Genomic DNA, 25868 nt, shown 5'->3' with positions numbered 1-25868 from the left:
ACAGGTATGACGCCCCACTGCATGGCCCTTGGCAAGTCACTTCTCCTTCAGACCTCAGTAACAAAAAAGTGGGAAGAAGGAAGAGGCTACAGAGTGCTCAAGCCGGGGCCCACTTCACCTTCTTGCCCCCTGAACTCTCAACATCTGTCTTCTAGTTATGCCCTCCCAACAGCGGTCTACATCCCATGGAAGCAAAGGGCAGAGAGCAGTTCCTTTGGATGATTTTTTATTTTGCATTTCATATATTATCCAGTTTCACATTCTCACAGGATCAGCAATTACAACAGCCACCTCGTCTCCCAAGTCTGAAAACGGCAAGACAGCCACAGCTGTGGCCAAAGGCAAAGCACTGATGTGTTCATGAAACAAAAAAATTGCACAATTTTTCCTTCATTTTTCTTCAACTCACGCCTGACACAAAGGCTCATGGCTGGAGAATGGAAACCCTTTTCTTCTTCATGCCTCAAACTAAACATTAAACTTATCTGACAGAGCGAACAAGGTCTCTTTAATAATTAATTGCACACACACAAAAAAATCCTTTATGATGCATAAATATTTTGTTACACAGGGTACAAAAATACTTTCACTTTTTGGTTGGTTTCGAAGTTTGGAAAGAATGAGGAGCAATGGCAGGGGTGGGGTAGCTGTGGAGAGGTAAGCAAAAAGGGCAGAGAAAGGGTGTTCTTAACAGTTGTTGGCCCATCTGAGGAGGAGGAAGTAGAAGACCCTGATTTGAAATGAAAAAGAAAATACTATCTTTGTTGGGTGGTCGTTGCTGTTTAGCCTGTAAGTGTGGGGTGTAGTGGGGAGGGGGTGCACATAGTGGAAGTGGCTACAGGGCTCGGGCCTCACTGAAGCAAGGTGGGTGTAGGGGAGGGGTGTGAAGAGAGGGACCGGGAATGATGAACCATTAGTGGCCAGGACCTGTTGCTATGGTGACACAATGTGAGAACAAACTGTACACTCACATATACACAAGTTTAAGTGTCTTAATTCATGCCAGAAAACATGCAAAATCAAATGCCTCGTTTCTCTGAGGTGCAGCTACAGAAGCAAGTTTGGACCAGAGGTCAAGCCTTGCTAGGTCCCAGTGAGGCCTCTGAGCTGGGTCTGGGCGTCCCAGTGAAAAGGCCCCTGAATCCTCCCGTGAGGCCTTGGAGAAGGGCTCTGGGGCAGGACGGGGCTGAGGAAGAGGACAGAAAGGAAACAGGAAACAGTCCACTGAGTTAGGCTTAAAATTCACAGTCTTTGGAGGGAAGCATCAGCTCTCCACAGGCCGCCTGGGGACAGTGGAAGCTCAGGGCAGCTTCCTCCCCAGCGGGGCAGGGGCTTCAAGCTGCGGTAACAAGACCTGGAGGGAGGGGAGAGAGGTGGCCGTGAGCAGAGGCATAGGACTAGGGCTGAACCCAGGCCTTCCCGTCGTGAGGGGGCTGCAAAACAGGTTGAGAGGGGTGGGAGAAGAGGAAAAACCCAGCCAGAGTGCCCAGTGCACAAGCTCAAGTGGAGGCTCAGCATCTGCGGGCTCTGGGACTCAGGCAGAGGGTGGAATAGCGGCCCTGCAGGAAGCCCAGGTCTAGGACATTCGCCTTGGACCTCTGAGCCAATACTTACTGAAGAACTAACAGAACTGACGATATTTCCATCCTTGCTGGGTGGTGTCAGAGGAAGGGTACCAGCGCACCTGCAAGAGAAGCCGATGTCAGGAGCTAGCTGTGCAGTCCCTTCCCTTGACCGCGGAGCCCTGTAAACATGGCTTTCGGTGTCCCTGTTGGAGTCCTGGTTCTGTCACTGACTGGTGGATACTGGGCCAGTTACTCACCTCTAGGCATCAGTTTCTTCATCCTGAAAACAGGAGAGTCCCACCTGACCTGCCTCCTCCACAGGGTGAAGGTTCAAAGGAGAGAATGGTTACAAAGGTGTTTTATACTCCACTAGGGCAACTGGAATGTGCCAGCTTGCCCTGGACATACACGATTGCAACAGGTGGAATCTTGGCATTCGTGGGCATTTGTGCCAACGACCTGCCCTGCCCTCCCCACTTTACTGGGAGACCATGGAATTCCTAACATCAGGAGAATGAACCCAATACATTTTTGTTCCAATTCTTTGAGTCTCAGTGTCCTCATCCAGCTATAGGCTAGAGATGATTAAGTCATGAACAGTTATGATCAGATAAGACAAAATGTAAAAACATTAGACAGTAAAGTTGGTGTGGCCTCCAAGGAGAAGGATGCCAGACAGTGGTCCTGTCCTTGTATGATTCTCTAAGCCATTACGAGACCCAACTGCTGCATCTTCGCTGTTTCTACTTCTCCATCCCTCTTGTTCCCTTCATTACAAGACTCCTACGTCTAGAAATTTGTAACCTATGAGCCGAGTCCTCGAATGGGGGCCTGGCAGCTACTGAAACCCCAGCACGTGCCAAACCCCCGTACTTGCCAGGAGGCCCCACAGAACAGTAGCCCCAAAGCAGGATTCCCAGAGACTGGTCAGGGAGTGTCTTGCACCCCCTTCCCCATGGGCCAGTCATCTGACGGTAAGCTACGCTGGGTGCCAAGCCAAGATTGCAGGGTAGGCCACCTGCCCTAGTCACAGACAGCACATCTGCCCTAGCCTGACCCATGACTGCCCGCGTGAGGGTGGCGGCAGGGCATCACAGGACCCTGGGTGATGGGTGTGGATTACCCAGAGAGGGGAGCCCAGGGTCCCCTTAGGAAAGGAAGGGCTGGCACACGAGAGGTGTAGAATGAGCAGCGGCAGACAAGTTTCTTGGAGCGGCAGCCGTCGGACCCCGTTACCCACTTGGCTGCCTGGAATCCCCGCCTCCTGGGGAAGCAGAGAAGATCTCAAGCAATGCCAGGCCATCTGGGACTGATAGAAGCTCCTGAGAACTCACTCCTGTGCCCCCACTCCAAATTCTAGGTGCTGTTTCACACAGCACAGAGCTCTGACCACCACATGCTCAGAAAGAAGTCAGGGGCTGGTCATCTAAGATGCCAAGATGCTTGGCAAATAACATATAGCAGGGCCAAGTCTTAGGTCACCTGACCAACACCAAGATCTTCCCTGGGCTCCAAGGATATGGCGCTGCTGTCACCAGGACACAGTTGATTCCAAACAGCTAGAACTACCTTAATTAAGCCCAAGCCACACAGAAAGGGTCAAGAGCATCTTGCCTTCGAGCTGTCCAGCCCAGGGGCTGCCAGATCTCTTCTCTCCTGCCTTCTAAACATCTGGAAGCTGTTCCCTTCCTTCCCAGCTGACAGCTGAGTGGGAGGAAGCCCTTCCCCCACTTTGCTGAGCCATGGATGCCCTCTCAGCTGGAAGCCTGGCTGGACACTACAGCTCATTCAACAAGAAGGACAACGAGGAAACCAGCTGCTACCAGATAAGTGCTGTTACCAGATAAGCCTGTGGCCCAGCTCCGGGAATCCCCTAGTGGGTCCTGACTACCACCCTTCACCCAGTCTCCAGCTAGAGCAGTCCCCGCCCTCACCCCCACCCCCAGCAAGGAAGTGCCTGATAAGCTGGGTGCCCTGTGCGCCTGGAGGAGGGGAGAACATCGGATGAGAGTGGGAGGGACTCCGGAGGCCTCCTGCAGCTGCTTAAGGGCTCCTTCAGAGAGCCTGCCTCATCCAGCCCCACTTTCTCCACAGTACTGGCACGCCTGCCTCCAAAGCAGCAGCTTTGCTCCTAGCCTGAGATGAGCAGGCCCCCTCTTCAGGGAGGAGGTACAGGAAAGACCCCATTTCTGAGTTTGAGATGGCATTTCCCTGAAGTTAATAGAATTACTCTAGGGGCTGCATTACCGCTTCCCTCAGACATCTGGTATAGGCCAGTGATCCAGGTCCTCTAAAGCAGGGGTCCCCTACCCCTGGGCCATGAACCAGTATGGTCTGAGGCCTGTTAGGCCTGTAGGCACACAGGAGGTGAACGAGCGAAGCTTCATCTGTATTTGCAGCCGCTCCCCAGCGCTAGCATCACCGCCTCAGCTCCACCTCAGGTTATCTGGCATTAGATTCTCATAGGAGCACTGGTCCCTGGTGCCAAAAAGGTTAGGGACCATTGCTCTAAAGAAGCACAGTCCATTCCTGTCCCAGCTCAGAACAAGAGACCCCCAGGCCCAGGGGTCAGTTCAAGCACATCAGGGAGTAAGCAGCCGGTCCCGTCTCAGGGTCTCTAGGTGTTCACAGGAGATGTGAGGTCCTGAGAGGCCACCCCACAGGGACAAGCCCATGGGCATCTAGAATGAATTAGGTTCCGAGAGGACCGGCATCAAAACAGAGGGGTCATGAACTTAGTCCTTTCTCACTTCTTGGGACTGAGAAAATACACCAAGAAGTGGGCAAAGGAATGAACTCATTCAAGAAGAAATATGAATAGCCAATAAATATGGGAGTCTTGCTCACCAGAAGGTCAATTAAAACAATACCCAGTCTTACTTATCCCAGATTGGCAAGTCTACACTTTGACCTTGTAACAGTTTTAGGAATTTGTGATAAGGAAAACAAGTAGGACAGGTGTCCAGAGAGGTGTGAACAAGGGCGTCTGTTGCTGCACAGCCTATCTGTAGCAAAAAAAAAAAAAAAAAAAAATTGTGTAAACAACCTACTTGCCACCTACAGGGAGCTGGACATACACAATGGTGGGCTGGTCAGGTATCCAGAATACAGATCTACATTTACTAACATGGGAAAATGTCCTGATATTTAAGTTTTAAAAAGATTAAGTGTATATATATATATATATATATACACACACACACACACACACACATACACATATATACATACATATATACACACATATATGTACACATATATATACATATACATACATATATATATAGAGTGAGTTAATTTTTATAAAAGATTTATACCTATGGACCCTACTACCTACCAAGTCTAAGGACTAAAAGTAGTGATTTTCTGGGGAGCAGGACAATAAGCGAAAAAGAGAAAAAAATCTGCTGTCCATTTTTTTCCATAAACGCAGACCTCTAATAGCTGATGCTTATGAAGCGCTCAGTATGTACTAAGTGCTGTTCTAAGTAGTTTTCATGTATTAAGTTAATTTAAGCCTCGAAAAAACTCTGAAGTTGATGCTATTACCATTCTACTACTCAGGTAAGAGGCAAAGGAGCTCATGTAACTTTAAGGTCATCAGTAAGTGGCTGAGCCAGTTTAAAGGAGAAAAGAGCCACAGCGAGACCCCCATCTCCTCAGGCTGAAGTGGGAAACGACGCCCAGTCTGGGAGGACCCCAGGACACAAGGGGATGTGGAGAATCCCTGCTTTTTGTGCCAGACCCCAGTGTGCCCCTGCCATCCACATCTATTGAGTGCCTCACCCTCTTAAGAGAGGGGATTCTACCAAGAGGATCGAAAGGTCGAAAAAGATGACCTTGTGCCAAGACAGAGTGGGACGAACTATCTCCCTCTTCCTGCAGGTCTGTTTCCTGTGGCTCAGGCTGAGCTACTGGCAAAGGGCAGGCAGTCGGGATGTGCCCACTGGGGTGGCAAAAGGAAGAACTGCTTTTTATCCCCTCTTGTTTCTTAGCTGCCACCTTCTTTCCAAGTCGCCTCCTTGCCCCCAGGCACAGAAAGACTGTTTTTCTGTTGGTCCTCCGGGTTGAGAATAATCCCCTTAGGAGTGACACTGTCCATTTTATTTAGGCATTTTCAGCCTCTGCTTCTGGGGCAGCATTGTCAGGGTGGCAGGATGGTGGCTCTTGGAAGGAAAAGAGAAAATGCTACTACCTGAAAAATGCTTGTGTGTCTATTAACTGCATTTGAACCTAACATTATGTTTTACTGTTGAGGACATGGCTTTCCAAAGAGCTTGAGAAGCAGAGACAGAATTAGTTACTATGTAGTCCAATCTCTTGCCTCTCCTAAAACACCACTATTTTTCATCCTCTTCCCTGGGAAGCCAGAAGACAGGAACTCAGGCACAATGAGGCCTCCAGCCTCAGAGAGGACCCGGTTAGGGAAACTAGACAACAGTGATATTAAATAATAGCCATGATAACTGGCACTTCTATAGCCCTCCCTCTGTGCAACCCTAAAGTAGGTATGATTATTACCATTCCACAAAGAAAATGAGACACAGAGAGGTTAAGTAACTTGACCAAGGTCAAACAGGTGTTAAAAGAGAGAGCTGGGATTTGGACCAAGGCAGCTGGACAGGGTGTGGGGAGGGTGGGAGGAAGCTGCAAAGGAAGAGAATAGGAGGGCATGCAGCCCTCAGGGGCAGGTAGCAGCACACATTCCCAGCCAGCTGGGGGCCCCCCAAGAAGGGCAGAGGCACCTTTCCTTATGAATTGGCCAACTGTCCCTGGCTCTCAACTTCTGTCTTGTCACTGTCATGGCTTAGCATCTTAGAGCAGATATGACAGAATCTCTCACCTGATCTGCTCTAACCCTCTCATTTTACAGATGAGGACATGGAGGTCTAGAGGTAAAGCCACTTGCCAAAGATCAGGTAGCTAGCTGATGGCAAAGCTGGGATCAGAGGCGAGGAGGCCAGCAAGGCTTTGCAGGCTCTGCAGTTAAACTTCCTGATTGGCCGAGAGCACCATGTATCTGCCTGCCTTCCACACTGTGCCAGGGCAGAGATAATGGGGACAGTCTCCTCTCCTCATGCTCTATGCCCACCACTGACCCTGGCTTGTGGTAAATACTCAAACATTTCCCTCCAGGGGAAGATCTTTACCACCTTCCTACCCCCAGTAGTTTTCCAGCTGTCTGTGGCATGCAGCTGCGGGACAGCACCAAGTTCAACCACACTTCTGCCCTCAGTGCACTCTAAGGCTGTCATCGCCAGGGAGAATGCCCCTGACAGGGAGAAATGGTCTGCTACGGTAGTAGCCCCATAATCTGAAACTTCCGCCTTGGAACTGGGCAACCCAGATGTCACTAAGCCTTTCAGAAGACCTGGGATGGACAAGAACTTAGTCCTCGGCCAGAGCACCCGACTCCTCCCACCTCAGCTTCTAGTTCCTGTGAACTCTCCCTTCCTGGCTTCTCATTTCCTTTTCCTCCTCATGCCCTTCCACTGCCCTGGCCAAGTCCGGGCAGCCTCTGTTCTCTCCCTCTCAACAGCACAGCACGCCCTGGCCAGGGTGCTCTTCTCCACTGATCAGAGGCCATGGTGAGCTGACCACTGTTCCTCAGCCCTCCTGTGCTACCTGGCAGTGCTCTGTCCGTAGAGCTGGCACCATCCTGTCCATACAGCTGGCAGCGTCCTGTCATTGCCTCATAGGAATGGGCTGGTATCTGACCACCTACTCGTCTGTCCCTCAAGCACCCGGCATGCACTCAGTGAGCACAGAGCCCTCCTGGCCCAGCTCTACCCTCCCTGACTCTCTCCTGGAAGGGCTCACTCCCTCTTTCCCACCCCAGCACAGGTTCACAAGGCAGAGCAGCCGGGCTTCATGAAAACAGGAACACGCAGGATGTTTTTTCCAAGTACAGTTCTAGCACCTCTCACGTACCAACATTTAACTCTCACAGCAACCCGAAGGAAGATATTGTCTCCTTTTCCTGATGAGCAAAAAAATCAAGGCAAGAAATCTTTAAGAGCTTTCTCAGGTTCATAGACAGGAGGAGGCAGGGGCAGGTGGCCTGGCTCCGGAGGCCACTCAGGTGGGGATCCGCATTGTGGTTTTGTGGTCACAGGCAGAACGTAGTGCAGTGCAGCGGTGTTCAGGGGGCGGTGGAACCACGGCTGGGTCTCTCTCAGGACTCTGCCCTGTGTCCTGGACATGGCCTCAGAGCGTGTGCTCTCCATCCCCTCTGCCAGAGCCCAAACTCTAAGGGTTCTATCAGTGAAAAGAACAGTTCTCCTATAGCTCTGGAGACATGAGTGGCCTGGAGGCCAGGTAGGTATAAAGTCTGACCAACTTAGAGCTTTCATTCTTCCCCTTCCTGCTTCTCTCCCAGACAGAGAGCTTACCTGAGCATGTAGGGCAGCGGCAGCAGCAGCTGTGGCAGCTGGGTAGGTGAATGCAGCATGTGAGATGGCTGGGGTCAGCTCTGTGGTGTACAGGGGGTAGGGAGCCCAGGCCTCTGGGGATGTGGGGATCAGAGCAGCCCCCATCAGGTCATCTACAAAGGGAGACAACAGCCCCCATTGTCAGAACACTGGTCTCCCCTTCTGCCGCCCCATTCCAAACAGAAAAGGGAACCCAGCACTATGGTTGAAGCATAAGCTCCCCATTCAGGCCAGACTCCCCTCAAAAACCACAAGACCACGGAAAGAAGCCATGTTAACTTGGCCTGGCACATGAGCATCTTGTCTGCTTTGAGAAACTCTCAGATGGGCCTCCACTCATCTCAACCAAGAAAAATCAGAGGAGGCTTCAGGGAAGCTGGGCAAAGCTGACAGCACAGGAGCTCAGTCTTTCTAAGTTCCATCAAAGGCTGCCGGGGAGGAAGGAAGCGTGGAGCCTGCGGAGATAGGTGGCTGTGAGTGCAAGAAGCCTCCTGGAAAACAGGGCAGGCAGGCAAGACTGATTCCTTCAATGAGAACTTCAGCATCTGCTCTCGGTATGCAACCCCACTGGGGGCCTCCAGCTCAGGACAAGTACAAGGGCAGCATCGACAGCTCTGAGTGCCACTCACAGGGGTCCCGTGCGATGAAGTGTGCTCCTAGGGCGGGGTGAGCGCTGGCGGGATTTGGTGTAGCCATTAGCTTGTTCTTGGCCATCTTGGTGTTGGCTTTGGCAAACTCTAGCCTCAGGGTCTGTGGGTTCTCGGGATCAAAGCGAATACCCTACACCGGAAGGAAAGGAAGGGAAGGGAAAGACTTTACTCTGTAGGACCCAGACTGTCTACTACGATGGGTACAGAAGGGCCCCCAGAATGACCTGCCTGACTCTCACCCACACGGGCCAAGACAGCACAGGCAAAGACTCTTCTTCAGGGCGGCTGGGAAATAAGGTATGTCTGTGGGCCCTTTTCCTTGGGTGTGAAGTGGGGAAAGGTTAGCAGAAGACAGAACAGTGACACTGGAGGTCTGTGGGCCAGAGAAAGACATGTCCTTCATCTACTCACATTCAATGCATTCTTGGCGGCTTCTGCTCCTGCCCGGCTGTCAAAGATCACAAAACCAACAGGCTAGTAGGAAAAAGAGAGAACACCCTTGCATCTCTACCAACATTCTATCTCCCCGTCCAAAAAAAAAAAAAAGCAGCTCTTGCCTTTCTTTCTTATGTTCAGCTGGAAAAGAAGATTCTTGTACACCAAAAGTCTCCCACCCAGGTACCACATTGCAGGAAATGATGCCAATAGAGCTTTATCCTACTGCAATAAGCATCACCTGTTCAGTAGCCTTTTCCTTTTTTTGAATGCATGAAGGTAATTAAAAGTAAGTTCCAGTGTTTTCTCCAGGAAAAAAGGGGACTCCAATATATCAAGTATAAGGGGCAACAGGCTGAAACTTCTCTAATTTCATTTTGCCAAAGTTCAGTCCAGACCCTAAATGGTTTCTGGCATCGGGAGCCAGAGCCCAGCCACCACTACTATGCTCCTCAGCTTTGGACCAGGCTGTGGCTTCTCAAGAACCAAAGAGGGAGGACTAGGAGCTGACTGGTAAGAGGGGACCTGTGACAGCAGCTGTTTTGTCAGCCCAGGACAGAAACAGGATGACAGGGAACAAGTCTCAGCTGCTGAATGCCTCAAGAGTGAGGAAAAGGCAACAGGCTTAGTTCCAAGCTCAGCAGTTGGTCTGGGCTAGAAGAAAAACCTTGGAGAGAAATTACCTGTCTTGACGTGAGCTTGATCAGGGACCCTTCATACCCCTGCAAAGAGAGGTGCTCATTAAAGGGGAAGATTAGAGCCTTTGCTGTGCTGTCCCAGCCACCCCCCTCCACATCACCCCACCTTTCCCCAGTGCTTGCCTGTGTCATTCTCGCACTTTTCGCCCCTCCTCCCCCCACAGTCGACCCACTATGACCTCCACCACTGCTGGGCGCTCTCCACCCTGTGTTCTCTATCACATGCTCTAACACATGGGTGGGCATCACGCGGTAGCAGTCATCATTTCATGCATAAACTCTCATTTGCTCTGATAGCTTATAATCCAGATGCAGAGACCTTACCTTTTTAAGTTTTCTCATCTGCAAAAAGAAAAGGCTACACTGAATCTCAAAGATTACTTATATGGCAAAATCTACTGAGATCCTCTATGCCTTCTCTTTACAGATGAGGAAACAAGAGGCTCGGACAGGCTAAGCAATCAACAGACAGGAAGCAAAGTGTGAATTAGCAGAACTAGGACAGAGAGCCAGGTCTGCAATCATAGTTTCAGATACACTGCCCTACGTCCTCCTGCTGCCCAATCCAGATCAGAGATTCATTCATGATGCTTCTCCTCTGTCCTAGGCTCCGCCCGTGGGTGGCTGGGCCCAGACTCACCTTGAATGGCCTGAAGAGCAAGTAGAGTTCTCTGGGTTTAATGTCCACAGGGAGGCCACTGACAAACAGTGTCCGGACCTGGGGACAGAGACCACAGTGGTCAGAGGCAGGCTGACAGAGGACAGGGATGATGGCCCTTCCTGAATTGAGGAAGGAACTGGAATCTTTCCAGAGTTGAGGGAGGAATTCAGTATTTCCTGGGCCTCCTTTAGAGGCTGAAGCAAATGAACACTCAGTTTCCTACCATTTAATTTTTCAAAGCCGTTTCTGTACACTTCCCTTTCTCTAGGTTCATCCTGCAGGTGTCACTCGACAAGCACATGCTGAGCAGCTCTGTGCAAGACTGTCAACTCTTGAATAGCTTCAAGGGGAGCGAGCCCTGTTTAATAAGTGCACAGATCAAGGTCCCCTTTTCAGATCAAGGATCCCTCTGATATGAGGCAAGCTATGCAGTCTTACCCACCAAGTTCATAATGCACAAGTTAAAATGATTATACTTTTCAGCAGCTACCATGTACCCCAGATTGAGAGGCTCTGTCTGGTCTAGGGGAGAGGCAAAGAGGTAAATAGAACATAAGTCCTAGGCCACACCATGGAGGAATTTCAACAGAGGGCTGACCACTTTCTCATCCATCTCCTACTGCTTCTGATATTATATGTAGGCGCTTCAATAGCAGGGAATGTGTTGTATTCTTGCCTCTATGCCTAGCTCCTAGTGTGGTGCAGGTATGAAATGTTTACTGAATAAGGGACCTGGGTAAGAAATCAGAGATGGAACAATTATGCTGGGATTTGAAGAATGAGTAGGATCTTGCTAGCTTCAAGTGAGGTAGATGATGCTATAAGTTACGAGCCATGCCCTCAACATGGTTACAAGTTGGTAGTAAAGCCAGGTCTAAACGCCAGATGTCCATCTTGTGACTCTAGCTAAACCCGATCACCTGAACTGCATGTGAGGTCCACAAGAGGGGTGGCAGATACACTTCCTAATTCACTACCACTAATTAAATGCTGCTGGCATCCAACGCTAAACTAGCAAGCCCAGATCAGCCAATATTCATATTGAGGGAGGGAAGACTTTCCATAGTTTAGATTCATTAAAAATCCATTTTGAAACTGTGGCTTCCTGATAGTGAAAAAATCCAAATGAGTGGAGATTCCCACCACAGATGCCTCCTCCTCTGAGCTGCATCTCATACCACGATGCTAAGCAGAGGTCTTCTCAATTCATCACTGCCAGTTTAAGAAAAAGTTCTCATGCCTCCATCTACCCCACCATGTGGCCATTCTTGAAAGCATTTAGATACCCTAGAGTTGGCTACATCCCCTTCTCCAAAGGCACAAGAACTCTCTTTGTGCTCTAGTGATGGCCTGTTGAATCTAAGCAACAGCTTTTTTAGAGACACTGGCTTGAATGAGGAACCTGGAGCAGCCAAGCAATGTTACACCCAACACACAGACAGACATACACACACAGACACAGACACACACAGACACACACACACACACACACACACTCACATACCTAACAACAGAACCAGCAATGACAAAGGAAACCAGCATTGATAGCTGCTGGTAACTGTGTCCCCACCCCCAGTCCCAAAAGAATAATTCCCAGCCCATAGCTGATAAAAAATGGGTAAGGACAAGCTTCTTCTCTCACGTGAGTTTTTACCAAAAAGGATACCCTTGCCATTTAGGACGCATCTTCCCACTTTAGCCATGTCTTCCCTAACCAGACACGCCTCTGCTCCCAGGCGTGGGGTGAAGGTTCTGTACACGTCACAGCCCCTGGCAGCTCTGCATCCCTGTATACACAGCTCTGCTCCCAGCCTGGTACAAATTGGACAGTGAGGCTCCAGGGCAGGCTTAACTGAGCTTCTGGATGCCAAAGGGCCATCAACCTCTACAACCTCTGCCCTTCGATGGAAAGGCCTCTAATTTCCATGTAAATTCCCAATGGAAGTGACTCACTCAGGTCACACAGCTTTTCTTTAAAGGCAGCAGATCTGAGACTCAAAGCCCATGTTTTCTGACTAGTCATCTGGTCTGGTAGAAACAATACTTGCTTCTGGGTGCCAGGACTTGGGCACCCAGCCCACTCCCAGAGAATGGGCTGAAAGAGTGCAAGCCAGCCAGTTCCCTGCTGGGTAGACCTGGATCACTACTTCTTCCCTGGGATGACGGGACGTGGTCTGGGGTCAAAGACGCAGAGCCCGAGCTGCCCCACAGAAAGCTCTGCCTCAGTTCTCCCCAGGGACCACCCATTTTACCCGTGCTAATTTTAAACTCTTCCTCAAATGGCTCCTTTCTGGCCAGATCTCCCCAGAGGCCCCCTTAAATGGCAAGTTCTCAGCACGAAGCTTCCTGCTTGGGTTGGGGAGGGGAGTATAGGGGATCTTTCCCTCATTCCCAGCTCAGTTCCTTGTTTCCAGCCTTTTCCTCTGGTTTCCTTCTTTTAGGTTTTAAAGTGTTCAAAAGGCCATCCTGTCCCTGGCCACTTCTCAGGAAATAAGTTGAGGCCAAGGCAGTTACGGATTAGGTGGTAGGTCTCTGTCTGCCAAGTCACAGACCCTTTGTTGAAAGCAAAGTTTGGGAGGTTTAAGTCACAGGAAGCCTGACCATCACTACTCCTCCTGGGTTTTACTTGATCATGGCAGATAACGGGCACCCTGCATATCCCCTTGTGCAGATAGGGAAACTGAGGCCTCAGCTTAGGCTAAGACCTAGGTACCCTGACTCAGCTATCTGTTCTACCAGCAATTCATCTGGCTGTCAGGACAGAGGGAGTGGCACTTGGGTGGCTTTGTTAGCCCCAGGGGTGGTTAAAGTGTTGCCATATATCCATTCAGTAGTCAGTCCCTTTCCTAGGTACTTGTTTAGGATGACAGCAAAGCTGGAGTGATGGGGACTGAACAAGAAGAAACTGGCAAACCAGGGTGGAGGGAAGCATGAGCTTAACAGGCTGGTCAGTTACACTTTAAGAGGACTAAATATTCTCTCAAGACAGCTGCCCATGCTGCCCCTCAGCCCACCCCTTTCTCGTTCTTTAACTGAAGGGGACCCATCCTTCAGGGCCTCTATTACCTCACTCCCCTTTCCTTCCTCTAAAGTCCTAGAGGAGCCCTTGGGACTCCCTGCCTTCTATAGTTTCCACCTTCCTAAGCTTACCCCTCACCTGGACTCTTATAAAACCCCAGAGATGGGAGCCAGGTCTCAAAACTTTCCTACCCTCCAAGATGCCTCGACACTTGGATCTCTACCATCTCGACACACCTCGGTCCCTCCAGAGAAACTCCCATCAGAGACAGATGTGGCCCAGTGCAGCAGTGATGCCATAAATGGGAAAGACGATGGGCTTTAGTTAGGCTGCAGTTTGCACTCTAGCTTTAAGCTTGGCTTGGGGAAGATGCTTCCTCTCTCCAAATCTCACTTTCTTTATCTGTACAACATGGATACCATCTACCTCCAGGATGAAGAGTTCACCTTACTCTCTGTCCAGCACATAGGAGGCTCAACAAAGTACATGTTCACTGAAGGCTCCTGTAATCAGTGTTTTACCTGCACAAAAACCTCACCTATCAGGTCTTATGAGCCATTTATTTATAAATGCCCAATGAGGCGTGGTCTGGTCCAGGTCAGTCTAAAACTGGCAACGTGGGTGAGGTGACCTCAGGCGGTCACTGGATTCTTTAGTTTTCCTTTTTCCCGGGGAGTAATGTCCAAAGTGGAAGGCACCGTGGAGATCGGCTAGTTTAACATCCTCATTTTATAGATGAGAAAGCTAGGCTCGGAATAAGAAGATGACAAAGCAAGCTGGTGGCACAGTCGGGATCCTTTGGGGATGGCAGGGGCAGTCACCTCGCCAAAGCCTGGCCAACTAGTCCTGTGTCGCAGGCCGGCATGAGAGACAACTCTTCCCATGCCACTTACTGGTGCCACCTTCTAGCAATAGGGCTCAATATTTATTAAAGAGATGAATTCAGACACGGATTCAGACACCAACAGCTGGTTGATGCCAAGATGGAAAGATCAACCAAAGAACCCATGTCCTGCCTATTCTTATTATAAGAATTCAACACAAAAATGTTTTCAGTATTTAAAGAGGACATAAGGGGTGGTTCCCATAATCCTAGGCTGCTGGAAGTCACTAAACTTGTTTACCTGGCCCTTCTCCTTCCATACACTCACCCTTTTCCCAGAAGTATCCAGACAACCCAAGTGATTATCTCCTTCCTGTCCTGAAACATGGAAAGCAATGACAATCCTTTTTATTTTATTATTTTTTAATTTTTTAGGCAAGGCAACCCTTGGTTGACCTCACAGATTGCAAAGACTTTGTCAGCTTACAATCCCTTATTTTTCTATTTTTTTATGCCTATAGCACTTGGTTTTCCTAGGTGGTCTCCCATTCATGTACTAACCAGGCCCGACCCTTCTTAGCTTCCAAGATCAGATGGGATCGGGCTTGTTCAGGGAAGCAGGACCGTAGACCACAATCCTTTTCAAATGGTTATCTTCAGGGCAAGTATGAGCAGACAGTGCTAGACAGTTGAAAGACACATTTGGAAAGGGGTAGAGCGAGTACTGGGGGAGAAATGAGGAATGGATGGGGAATCCTTAGGAATCAATGAAAGAAGAAACATGTCGAGGAACAGCTCTTCAGATGGAACACACTGAAAGCACCAAATTCAACACGGAAAGGAACTTGGCCAGAGAGGTGTCCCCATACAAGACATCACAGACATGGCTGTGTGGCCTTCATGGCAGTCAGGAGCAGACTCAGCCTTGCTGGACGTCTTAGCCAGAACCAGGCCTACCTAGGAGAACCAAGAGGCCTTTTGGCCAACTGGGTCCCCTGTCCAAGAAGGCTTTGGGGGCTCCTGAGGCATCTTTTCCCTTACACAAGTCCTGCTGCCCATCTCTCCTCTGAAGTTGCTGGGAGAGAGGGGATTGGGGGAGGTCCAGCTCCTTCTGCTAAGTCCACAAGCTATCACTGGTCAGCAGACTTCCTGAAGTTGTCTAAGTCTTTGCTGTGTGTTCCTGGGCTCTTTCCCTCCAGCTGGTAGTAGACCTAGAATGCCTGAGGGTTCCCAACCACCTCTGACTGCTCCACACCTCCTCAACCAAGGAGGTCCCTGAATCTCACCCACAGTGCTCTAGGGGAGGCACAGAGAAGGGCAGCACCTGAGAGGCACAAGAAGAGGTGGTTCCCCACCCTCAGCCTTATTCTTGAGGTCCCTGGAGAAGGAGCCTCTCAACCACACTTTCTAATCCCAGCATGACTGAGGACCCAGGCTCCTGGGACTGCCCAGCCCTTTCCTTCAGGATAGGAAGGGGAAATCTGCAGGCCATCATCCAGGTTTTTCTCCCCACCCTGCAGTCCTCCCCAGCCCAGAGGTAAGAATTCACTGTTTATAAAGAAAAGAGAAGTAGGAAGAAGGGGCTCTGACAAACTAATTCATATCGGTGTCAGTGATGTTCTTCCATCAGATAAACTGAAATCTGTTTAAAGATCTTCAGAAAAAAATGAAATCAAACAAAAGCCTTCAGGAGCAAGGTGACAGTGACACCTAAGGCATCAGCCTCATAGCATAAATTCACTCTTCTGTGGGAAAGGATTCCAAGCAGGATACTGATCAACCTTTTCTATCAGCCCAAGGGGATACCTCTCTTGGTTCTGGGCACTCTCAGAGTAGACCTGCCCCCAAGCCAGGCCAGCTCCCTCAATAGTAGGTGCTCAGAGGTCTCCTTCCTCCCCAGGGCACACACAGGGCCCAGCTCAAGAGGGTCCTGTAGTAATTAAGGGAAGGAGACTGGCAGAGAAGCGAGAGGGGTGGGTTTTCTGCACAGAGGAAAACAGCCTAGCAAAGCCTCTGTGTAGAACAGGACTGGGGCACAGGGTCAGTGGGGGCTACAAGGCCTTCTCCCCCAGTAAAGAGGACCCCACACTCAGCTGGAGGCCAGGCTGGGATCTGGCCACTCTGCCCTCATCAGGTGTGTGTCTTCCTCTGCAAGCGGAGGGACAGGCCTGATGCTGAGGGCTCTGCAGCTCCAATTCGTCCCAATCTTTTGATGCTAAAGACCTTTTTTGCACAGGGCATTAAACACTCAGCTTCTGAGTTATGGGCAGCAGCAGAGTATTAAGGCTGAGGACGACAGGATCCATAAGTACCAGCTCTTATCAGAAATGGAAAGGGTAAACACTGCTTTCAAACACAGTGGTATGTCCGTGGCTACAAAACCCTCTTATCCCTTAACTCTGAAGGACAACTACAGCCTTTTTCAGCCCCCCAGCCTGGTAATGTTTATGAGAGCAGCCTGAATTCAAGGTTCCCCTGATTGGAGGATGGACTTTTCTCCACAAAGGATGCTAAGGCAGAAAAAACATTAAGGCCACTCCCCACCATTCCCCCCACCCACTCTCATATAAATCCTTCGCCCCTAGAAAACAGACTCCTGCCCTCTAGGCAAATCCCTGCCTCACAGGGCTGGGACCCAGGGGAAGATACCCTGCAGAAACTTGACTCCAGGCAAGAGAAACATCCTACCAAAGAGATACACACGATATTTGAAAATTGATTCTTTGCAGCAATCCCTCAGCCTCTCTGAAAGTCAGAATTCAGTTTGGAAAGGAAAAAACCGTTTCAACTTTCCACTCCATCAAAATGTTCAAGCAATGCGCTTGCTTCAAATCCCCGCCTAGTGGCTGCTTAGCGTGAGCTCTCCTGGTGTCATCTGGATGGAAAACACCACTTGGAGAAGGGGTGGGGGTGGGGGGGTTCCAAAAAGGGAAAAACAAGCCTCTCATAAGCCCCTCCCACATCCTTCCCCAGCTCCCAGCCCTCAGCAGCAATCAAAATGCAGAATATTTGAGCTGGAAGAAATCTTATTTTTAGATGAGGAAACCAAGGCCCCAGGTTCCAGGGAGTTGCTCGTGGTCACTGAGCATGTCAGAAAAAGCCCCAGTGTCCCCAGGTGCTCATGAGTCAAAGGTCTTTTGCAGACCACGATTTCACACCACTAACCTACTCAGACCCCAGTGAGGTCAGCCTTATAGACAGTGAGGAACAAGGAGGTGGACTTCAGCTTCTGAGCTAAGAGAGTAGATCCCATGGTTAGTTCGAAACAGAGTTAGTTATAAGAGGTCAAAAGGAAGATTGACAGACTGACCGACTGCCAACTCCCAGCAACTGAGTATAGCCTCGTGCCCCACTGACTGAGGGGTGGGGAGAGCACAGCCTAGAGCATGGCCCCTCACACACCTTGGACAGGCAAGCTGGGCACATGTAGCCCCAGGAAGCCTGAGCCCAGGCCCCACCCCCCACCAGCCAGACCATGGGGGTTTATGAGATGCAGCCTGCATTATATACAGCTTATGCCTTTCCTGATGAAAAGATACTGAAGATCCTTTTTGAACTTGTACCAGCAGCCATCATCATACCTAGCTCTGCTCTGATTTCTCCAAGGGAAAGAGACCCCATTAAGAACCAAGACAGGGGACTCAGGCACAGCTTCCTGTTCAGCCAACACCTGCTGCTCAGAAATGGACACAAATGAAAAAGAGCCTCAAACCAATTGTAAGGGAGCTTAGCTTGAAGTCCCAGCCCTGCCACCAGCCAGGCAGGTAGCTTCATGGCTTTCCTTCGCTGCCTCAGCAATAAAGGAGGGGTGGACTTAGGGTCCTTCACGCTCCACCTTCTAAGATACCAGGGAAGCAGGAGAAGATGGAGGAGAAGACCCTCCATCTGCTCAGAGTTTAAACACTTTCCCTCTGCCCACGAGAAGACAAAGTGGTGAAGAGGAGGACAGAGAACGAGAGGGTGCGACAGCAGAAGTCAGAAGCCAGGCCCTGAGCCAAGCTGGGCCTGAGGGTTTGAGGAGGGTCTCTGCTGGGACAATACTGGGTTTGCCAAACAAAAAGCTCAGAGCAGTCTCACCCTCTCTCCTCCTGTGCAGGGATCTCAGAGGCCAGGGTTTTCCCTTTTGTGTATGTATGCAGGGGGTGAGATGGGTGCTGGGTTCTGCCTAAGTCTTAGGCTTAGCACTAGCAGGTCACTCTGACCCTTCCCAGGGGGAAAAAGTCCCTCTGAGTGAGGTCACTTGACGAGAGGTGGATGGAATGCGGCGACATGGCCCACAGACGCCGGACTTATAAGGGCTGAACAAGGGCACAGGGAAAATGAGCAAGCGGATACAGCCAGTGGATGCGAACCTAGCTGCACAGGCTCCCAGAACCCCGGGCTTCCCTTGCTTCCTCCAAGGAGCTCAGGGCTACTCAGCCCCCAGGCCAGGACTCCACCCAGCTTCCCTTCAGGAAGCCCCCACCTACGACACCAACAAGGACATCACAGTCTGACCCAGTGTGAAGTCTCAGGCTTAGGGTCCGTTCCAGCGTTTTGTCTGCCCCTGATAATTCCAGCCTCAAATCACATATTATCAGGCTTGGCTCTCAGGCCCCATGTGGGCAGCATTTTGTGGTCTCCAGTTCTTTCACAGTTACCATTGGCAAGTGAACCTGGAAGTCCTTTGATGTGACAGGCAGAGCAGTACTAGCCCATTTTACAGATGAGAAAACTAGCTCAGGGATTAGGTGCCCGGCCAGCCAATGGCAGAACTGTGGGTCAAGTTCAAGTTGCCTGGGAAGTTGGGCCTCTTCTCCTTTGGCCTGTAACGTGTTCAAGAGTTTTGACTGTGTGTGTGTGTGTATGTGTAGGGGGTGGGGAACCAGGCTGGGGTGATAAAAAGTTCTCTAAAGGAAGGGACAGGAATGGCAGGTGTAAAGTGCTCAAATAAGAGGGCTTCGGACTCCACAATCCAAGTTACTTCTAGCCCAGGTTCAGACTTACCACCTTGGAAACACACCTGGCCTGCTGTGCACATGGGCCTATACCTCATTTAGGAGACCAAACCAAATAGCATGAACTGTGCTATGCAGACTTGGTATTGTGGCCAGGCACCTGCTTTCCATTTGGGTCCAGGGACCAAGGCTTTCAGAGGCAATTCAGAATGGCAGGCTCACGGGGCCCACAGCATGGAGGCCTCCCAGGTGAGCTTCCCTTCCCTTTTGTGCTACCCACCTTCCATCCTTCCTGGTGCTGTGTGGTCAGCCAATGAAGATCTACTGCCTCTCCCTGTTCCTAGCAAGGGTCGCAGTTGTCACCACTGCCACATACCACCCCAAAGATTCAAAGCGTTGCCCTAGGATAATGCTTACGTCCCTCCTCCAGCTCCAAAATCAATGCCTCCAATCCTTAAACCACGTGATATTATTCCAGTGTGAACAGACCGCACTGGGAACACACAGCACTGAGCCCAACACTCCTGCCCGCCACCCGACTAAGGCAGATGATGCCTGACAAGAGATATTTCTGCACGTAACACTCCTGTTGGGAGAGGGTTTCTGTTCAGAGAAGGAAGCTGTTTCCAGGACACTGCATTCTGGTCTGGAACTTCCTTGTCACAAATACATTAGGATCCCTCCATCACAAGCTGTGCTTGGGTATGGCTACAACTATACACCAAGAACAAGGACCAGTCTGGGCAGAAGTTCTTCACAGTCCTCACAGTGACAAAGGCTTTCAAAAATGGTCTCACGTCCTATTCCAGTAACCTCTCTTGCATCGCCCCCCCTTCCCCTGAGTGAAAGCTCAAGACCCATTTGGTGAAGGAGAGGTTGGCCCTTCCCAAGGAGCTAGGTACTGCAGACATTTATCCTATGCCTGGTCTAGGTCAGGCCCTGCCCTTTCTCCCTGAGAGTCCAAGTCTTGCTCAGAACTATACAGCCTTGATGACTTGTGACAGCCAAGAGCTTCTGCTCAGTCATCCATAAATGACTATAGGCTATGGCAGATGAGTCTAGGCAGACCCTCCCACTACACCCATCCCCTGCTATACTCCAGAGGCCCCCAGCACAGATGGAGCCACCAGTGGACCCTTTAGGAAAGTAGGCCCCAATGATATTGCCACCTGTCTAGCCTTGCACACCTCAGAGGCAACCGTATTCTTTCTATCTAAGGATGGAGGAGGAAGCAGCAGAAAGCAAGGAGGCTGTGCTGGTCCCTGGGCAGGCAGTAGACAGGGTTCTGGCATATGAAGCTTCGCAGGTTGCCTGCAGTTCCCGCCTCACAGCAGCATGTTTTCTGAAGTACAGTGATGGGCTCTGCCCTACCATCTCACAGCACTGCCGGGGCGTGAGCACCCTTCTGAGGCAGCCACAGTCAGGGGATGGCAGAGGAATTCTAGCACTCTCATTCAGCTCTGGATAACCAGAGGCGGCTGGCCTTGGACCAAGCGCTCAGCCTTCAGGGCAGGTAGGACAGACTCCTCCTCTCCTCCACCTCTCAGGATTATCTGGAGGCCCAGGAGGATAAATGGGTGGAAAGCATGAGAGCAAAGCCTCAATATTCTGCAAGTTCATGTCTTGCCTTTCTTTACTAGCAGAAGTCACCGGCCCCCTGCTGGAAATGGCGATGAGAAGAATGTCCAAATGTTGAATGAGATTGATTGACTGATTGATTGACTGATTTAGGCGAGGCATCCCTTGGTTGACCTCACAGATTGCAAGGACCTTGTCAGCTTACAATCCCTTATTTTTTTTTTATTTTTTACGCCTTACAGCACCTGGTCTTCCTAGGGGGTCTCCCATCCAAGTACTAACCAGGCCTGACGCTGCTTAGCTCCTGAGATCAGATGGGATTGGGCTTGTTCAGGGTAGCATGGCCGTAGACTTGAATGAGATTTAGAAACTGGTTCTTAACTGGGGCAAACTACTCAGGTTGTCCATGTACAAGGAAGGAAGAGATAAGGAGACTCAAGAGAATGGTCCCCCAAAATGACAGAGTCATTTTAGAGTAAGTGTTAATTTCTTTAGTTAAGATGCCCAAAACAGCAGCGTACCAATGGGTGTGTGAAGGCAGTCAGTCAGCCCTGACACAGGCAACAAGGGGGCATATTGTCTGTAGGGAACTGAAAAATAATAAAAACTGATTTGGTCTGGTTTTTATTATCACAAGATCTAAACAATGTCTGTGATAAAATGCTCCTCCTGTAGAGGCTGACAGCTCCTTTCACCTAGTCCTAGGATGCTACCAACCCAAAGAGAACTAGCCTGAGGCCAGTCTCTGGGCCTCTATTGGGACCCTGGCATCACCCAAACCTCAGGCCTCAAAAACTTTAGTTGCAGGACCTTTTTCTCTCCCTGCCCCTAAGTCTCACCGAAAACTCTAATCTAAAACAGAATAGCAGGTATAGTGTGGTAAAGAGCAAACTCTGGGTTCAAATCCCAATTTACCCACTCATTAGCTGCATGAAAGTTATCTAACCTCTGTGTCTGTTCCTCATTTATGAAATGGTGATGATGATGTTAAGTACTTCATAGTGCTGCTGTGAGAGTTAAAGGGGTTCAAACGATAAAGTGCTTACAACAATGCCTGTTATAACTACTATATATGGATTTACTATTATTAGGACAGCCTCTCCCATAGGTTATTTGAGCAGTGGGAACACCTCCACAACAACATTCAGGAAGAAGAGGAGCCTGACCTACCAGAATCTGCTTGGATCCATCTGCTTGGGCCGTTTCCAGGTAAAAGCCCAGAAACATAGATGCTCCCTACACACACACACACACACACACACACACCGCATGCGCACACACACACACTCGCCTGCAGACAGAGCACCAACAAGTCCTAGATTCTGTCAAACGCTTTGAAAGGCAGAGAAAAGAAAAGGGGAGATGCTTAAGTTGCATGCTGGACCCCAGAATTCCTTCACACTCATCTAGAGTGCTAATCCTAGCCCATCCTGCCAGGGTCCAAGGACCTGGCTGATTTCTCAGAGACCCCTAGAGGACACATGATGGACCCAGGGGTTCCAGACCTGCAAGGAGTCACCCTGGCTCAGTTATAGTGAATGCAATGGACAAGCAAAGATGGAGGTGGGAAGGCAGCATGGGACTAAGATCCTCAGTTCAAGCTGTCACCGCCTTAGTACCATTAATCCCTGCCTTTCTATAGTTTACCATTAAGGTGACATGAAAACTTATTTAAGTCTTAGAAAATCAAACACCCGGACCCCAAGATTCCAAATACCACCCTCCCTTCAGAGGACCTCAAATGAATAATTACTGTAACTTAGTATTACCTTGTATTATAAAAGTAAAGTCTCCATTTTCAAAATAGAATGTTTCAAACCACAAGTACCCCCCCCACCCCCCGAAACACTATAACTATCTAGCCTTCTCTCAAGAATCACTAAGACAGGACATGCTTGTGTCTGGTGTTGAGCAGCATGGGAGGTAAGCCTGCCCTGAGCAAGGTTCACGTGCTGTATGTATTACTTCACCTTGTGGAGCTTGGCCACCAGCCATGACCCACCTGGGGTAGAGTATATCCTCTAGACTGAAACGGACACTTACTTCTTTTCCTGTAGACCCTCCCCTTAACTCCTCATCGCCCTCCTTAGTTTTCAAAGGTATCAAAGCTTCTAATGCATCTCTTTCTCAAGTGGCAAAAAAATGCCAATTTCCCCCCCAGCCTGCATGATCTCAGGCTCTTCATAATGTGCCCCCCAATAATGCTGCAACATAGCAAACTCCTGGCAGTCAGCCAAATAAGCCATGTGGTTCCACTATCGACTCCCACTTTTAAATACGCTATTCCTTCTTCTTGGAATGCCTTTCCCAAACTCCCACAGGTCTAACAACTTTCTACTCAGCCACATCTAAGGCAGGGCTGACCTCTAACTTCTCAGTGGCACCACTGTTATCACTTGCTGATATCCCCTTATTTTATCTGCTATTGCTTTTGACATACCATCACTTCCTGGCAAGTCCTTCTCACCTCCCAGTCTTGTGATCTTTCACCTGTATCTATGACCCTAGTCCAGAAAAGGAACCTAATGCCTATGATATGGATGAAGCCCAGTGGTAGGGTGGGCAAGCAGGAGTCAAGGCTATACAGAGCAGATGTCAAGAGTCAAGGCTATACAAGGAGGAATAGCCTCACTGAAACCCCTCCTGGAACCTTGAAAATACACCTTTCTCCAGTGACCTAACACCTTTAGGAAGTGAGGTCTATGACAGACAAGTAGGATTCCTTGGTTTTCTAGAGTAGCTTTAGTTAATCTCTAGTAGTCAACTGGGAAGAGCCAGCCTAGGTCAGCCATGTGAATAAACTACCCCTGCTAATGCAGATTTTCCCAAGGGTGGTGGCTCCTAGGGGTTGCAGACCGCCTAGGGGGCATTTAAGCTAAAGAGAAGAAGTCCCGTTCCAGCTCAAACCACCAATCCAAGATGGAACCCCGGCAAGAGAGCTCTTGTCCCACTGTCCAGAAGGGTAGTGGCGGGGGGACAATCTTTGCATTTACCTGACCGGACCAGACACTGGGCTTCAGGAGATCCCCAGAGCCCTCAGTTTTAGACCCGTAAACATGAACCCAGGCCCCTTCACCAGCACCAGTTGCACTGACCCTCTGAATCGCTATAGTGCTGTGGCCACCTCCATCTCCAAGGAGTATCAGGGATCCCACTTCTTGAGGATTCTGCCCTTTCTTTCAGAAAAGGCACTTCGACAAAAGTGCCCAATACCCGAAATGTCTTCTCCAAGACTTTTTAGCCAGGCCGCATGGTTCACTCTTCCCACTTCAAAGCAGTGAGTCTGAGGGTTAGCCCAGCCTCTTGGGTGGTGTGAGGTCCCTGCTTGAATCAACTCTCTAGCAGAAGTGGCTTTCTGGGTCCTTGCCCAGCTTTATAGGTGATAGCTTCCCTCCCCCAATTTCAGGCCACAGAAGGCCAAGCAGAGACTCCACACACACCAGCAGCCCTGTCACCCTCCCCTAACTCTCAGGGGGAGATTCTGAACGACCAAGTAGAGTCAGGATTGGGTTAAGGTCCCTAAAGCCAAGGACCCATAGGCATCAAGGTTCAAGGAGGACAAGACCTTCAGGAGCCAAAGCAACCCCACCACACTAGAGCCTGTACCACACTAGTGGACAGATGTCAGGCCCTCCTTGTAACCCTTGGGTGAAGAGTTGTGTATTCCTCCCTTCCTCCCCCAGACAACAGTGAGATCTAGACCTAGATTCTCAAGATGTCATGCCATTGGTGGACTGGGGCTGGCAGCAGGCCTCTGAATTGCTAAGAGTGGGAGCTGGCAGTGTGACCCTCCCACCATCCCTCCCACAGTGAGAGCCCAGCCCAGCAGTGGGCCTTTGCCGCCATTCTGCACCAAACCTAGAGCACGGCCTGCCAGAGGCACTCCACTGGAATGGAGGGAGGTAGCAACACCAGTCCTCACCAGGGGCTCTGCGGTTTCTCCCCCAGACCAAGGGGAAGGGAGCTCAGGGTGGATAACTAGTACTTGGTTTCCTGGGCAAGAGGATGCTCCGGTGCGGCAGGAAGGGTCTCTTAGGCCTGGAGTGACACAGCAGAGGCCAGAGGCCCTTCGAGGGAGCCTTGAATCCTCTCCCCTTTCCATACCAGTTTTCGTCTCTGCCAGCCCAGCTCCTGGTCTCTAGTCAATGATAGCTAGCTATATCCACCACTTCTCCCCACACATACTCCCCGACTTCGCCATCCCATTAACCACCCAGCTGCTGGTGATTTCATGAAGCCGCCTCATACTCCCACCTCTAAGCATATGCCCAGTGGACAAGATAATGTCGCCTCTCCTTGCAGAATCCCATCTAGGCCAGCTTTGGGGTCCTGGCTTGACCGCCAGGACAAAACCGAAGAGAGGAAAACCGGGAAGTGTCTTTAGGCATCTCCTTCCTAACTCTAATTAATTGCCGCTGACCTCTTTGCCAAAGCCCAGATTCTGGGGCTGTGAGGGGAGCCTGTCCACCCACCATGACTACAGTTCTAGTGAACCAAGGATGCCGGGAGGCTGGCCCGGGCCTCCAAGGTCACGGGGAGGGGTCAGGGTGGAAAGGGCAAGAGACCGAGGGTGCCGCCCGCCCGCCGTGCTAATCCCGCTCAGTTCCTTCCAGCAGACGCGGGAGTCCCGGCCATGCGCGAGGAGCGCCTGGGAAGAGGGCAGCGAGCCGGGCCGAGAGGGCAGCAGGCGTGGGGCGGCCACGGCGCCTCTTGCCCACCACGGGACGCACGGACGGCTGCCGGCGCGCGGCCCGCCCCGAGCCGGGGAGGGCGGGGAGACAATGCCCGCCCGGCGGGGCAGTCCAGGCCGCACGCCCCCGCCCGCCGGACACGGGCTACTCCTCCCCGGCCGAAGGGCAGCGGCGGGAAGGCGCCGGGAGCGATGGCCAGACTGGCCCCGCGCGCCCTCTCCCCCGCCCACCTCCGCGTGCACTTCACCCGACAAGTCCCGGGGCCGCAGACCCACCTCCTCCTCCAGGGTGCCGCCGGAGCCCGAGCCCGTGCCGGTGCTGGTGCTGTGCTCGTCGTCCGGCTTCAGGTTGCTCATGGTGCGGGGGCCAGGGTGGGGATG

The 25868-nt window shown here is 50.8% G+C and overlaps 1 protein-coding gene and 2 pseudogenes across 1 annotated transcript; all 3 read right to left on the bottom strand.

Moving 5' to 3' along the window:
• Window positions 1–209: 209 nt before the first annotated feature.
• RBPMS2 (RNA binding protein, mRNA processing factor 2) lies at window positions 210–25868 on the bottom strand. The gene is made up of 8 exons (XM_039865306.1): window positions 25764–25868; window positions 10420–10497; window positions 9765–9803; window positions 9058–9120; window positions 8626–8776; window positions 7958–8109; window positions 1615–1684; window positions 210–1354 (listed from the first exon to the last, which is right to left on the bottom strand). Exons 1-7 carry the CDS (start codon window positions 25842–25844, stop codon window positions 1622–1624), a joined length of 627 nt encoding a protein of 208 aa, XP_039721240.1. The 5' UTR covers window positions 25845–25868; the 3' UTR covers window positions 210–1354; window positions 1615–1621.
• Window positions 14795–14913, bottom strand: LOC120604710 (uncharacterized; annotated as a pseudogene).
• On the bottom strand, window positions 21031–21149 carry LOC120604676 (uncharacterized; annotated as a pseudogene).

The sequence above is a fragment of the Pteropus medius genome, unplaced genomic scaffold, assembly GCF_902729225.1.
Source record: "Pteropus medius unplaced genomic scaffold, Ma_sr-lr_union100, whole genome shotgun sequence".
NCBI classification, from domain to species: Eukaryota; Metazoa; Chordata; class Mammalia; order Chiroptera; family Pteropodidae; genus Pteropus; species Pteropus medius.
The sequence above is the reverse complement of the archived record's forward strand: the minus strand, read 5'-3'. Positions and strand labels throughout refer to the sequence as shown.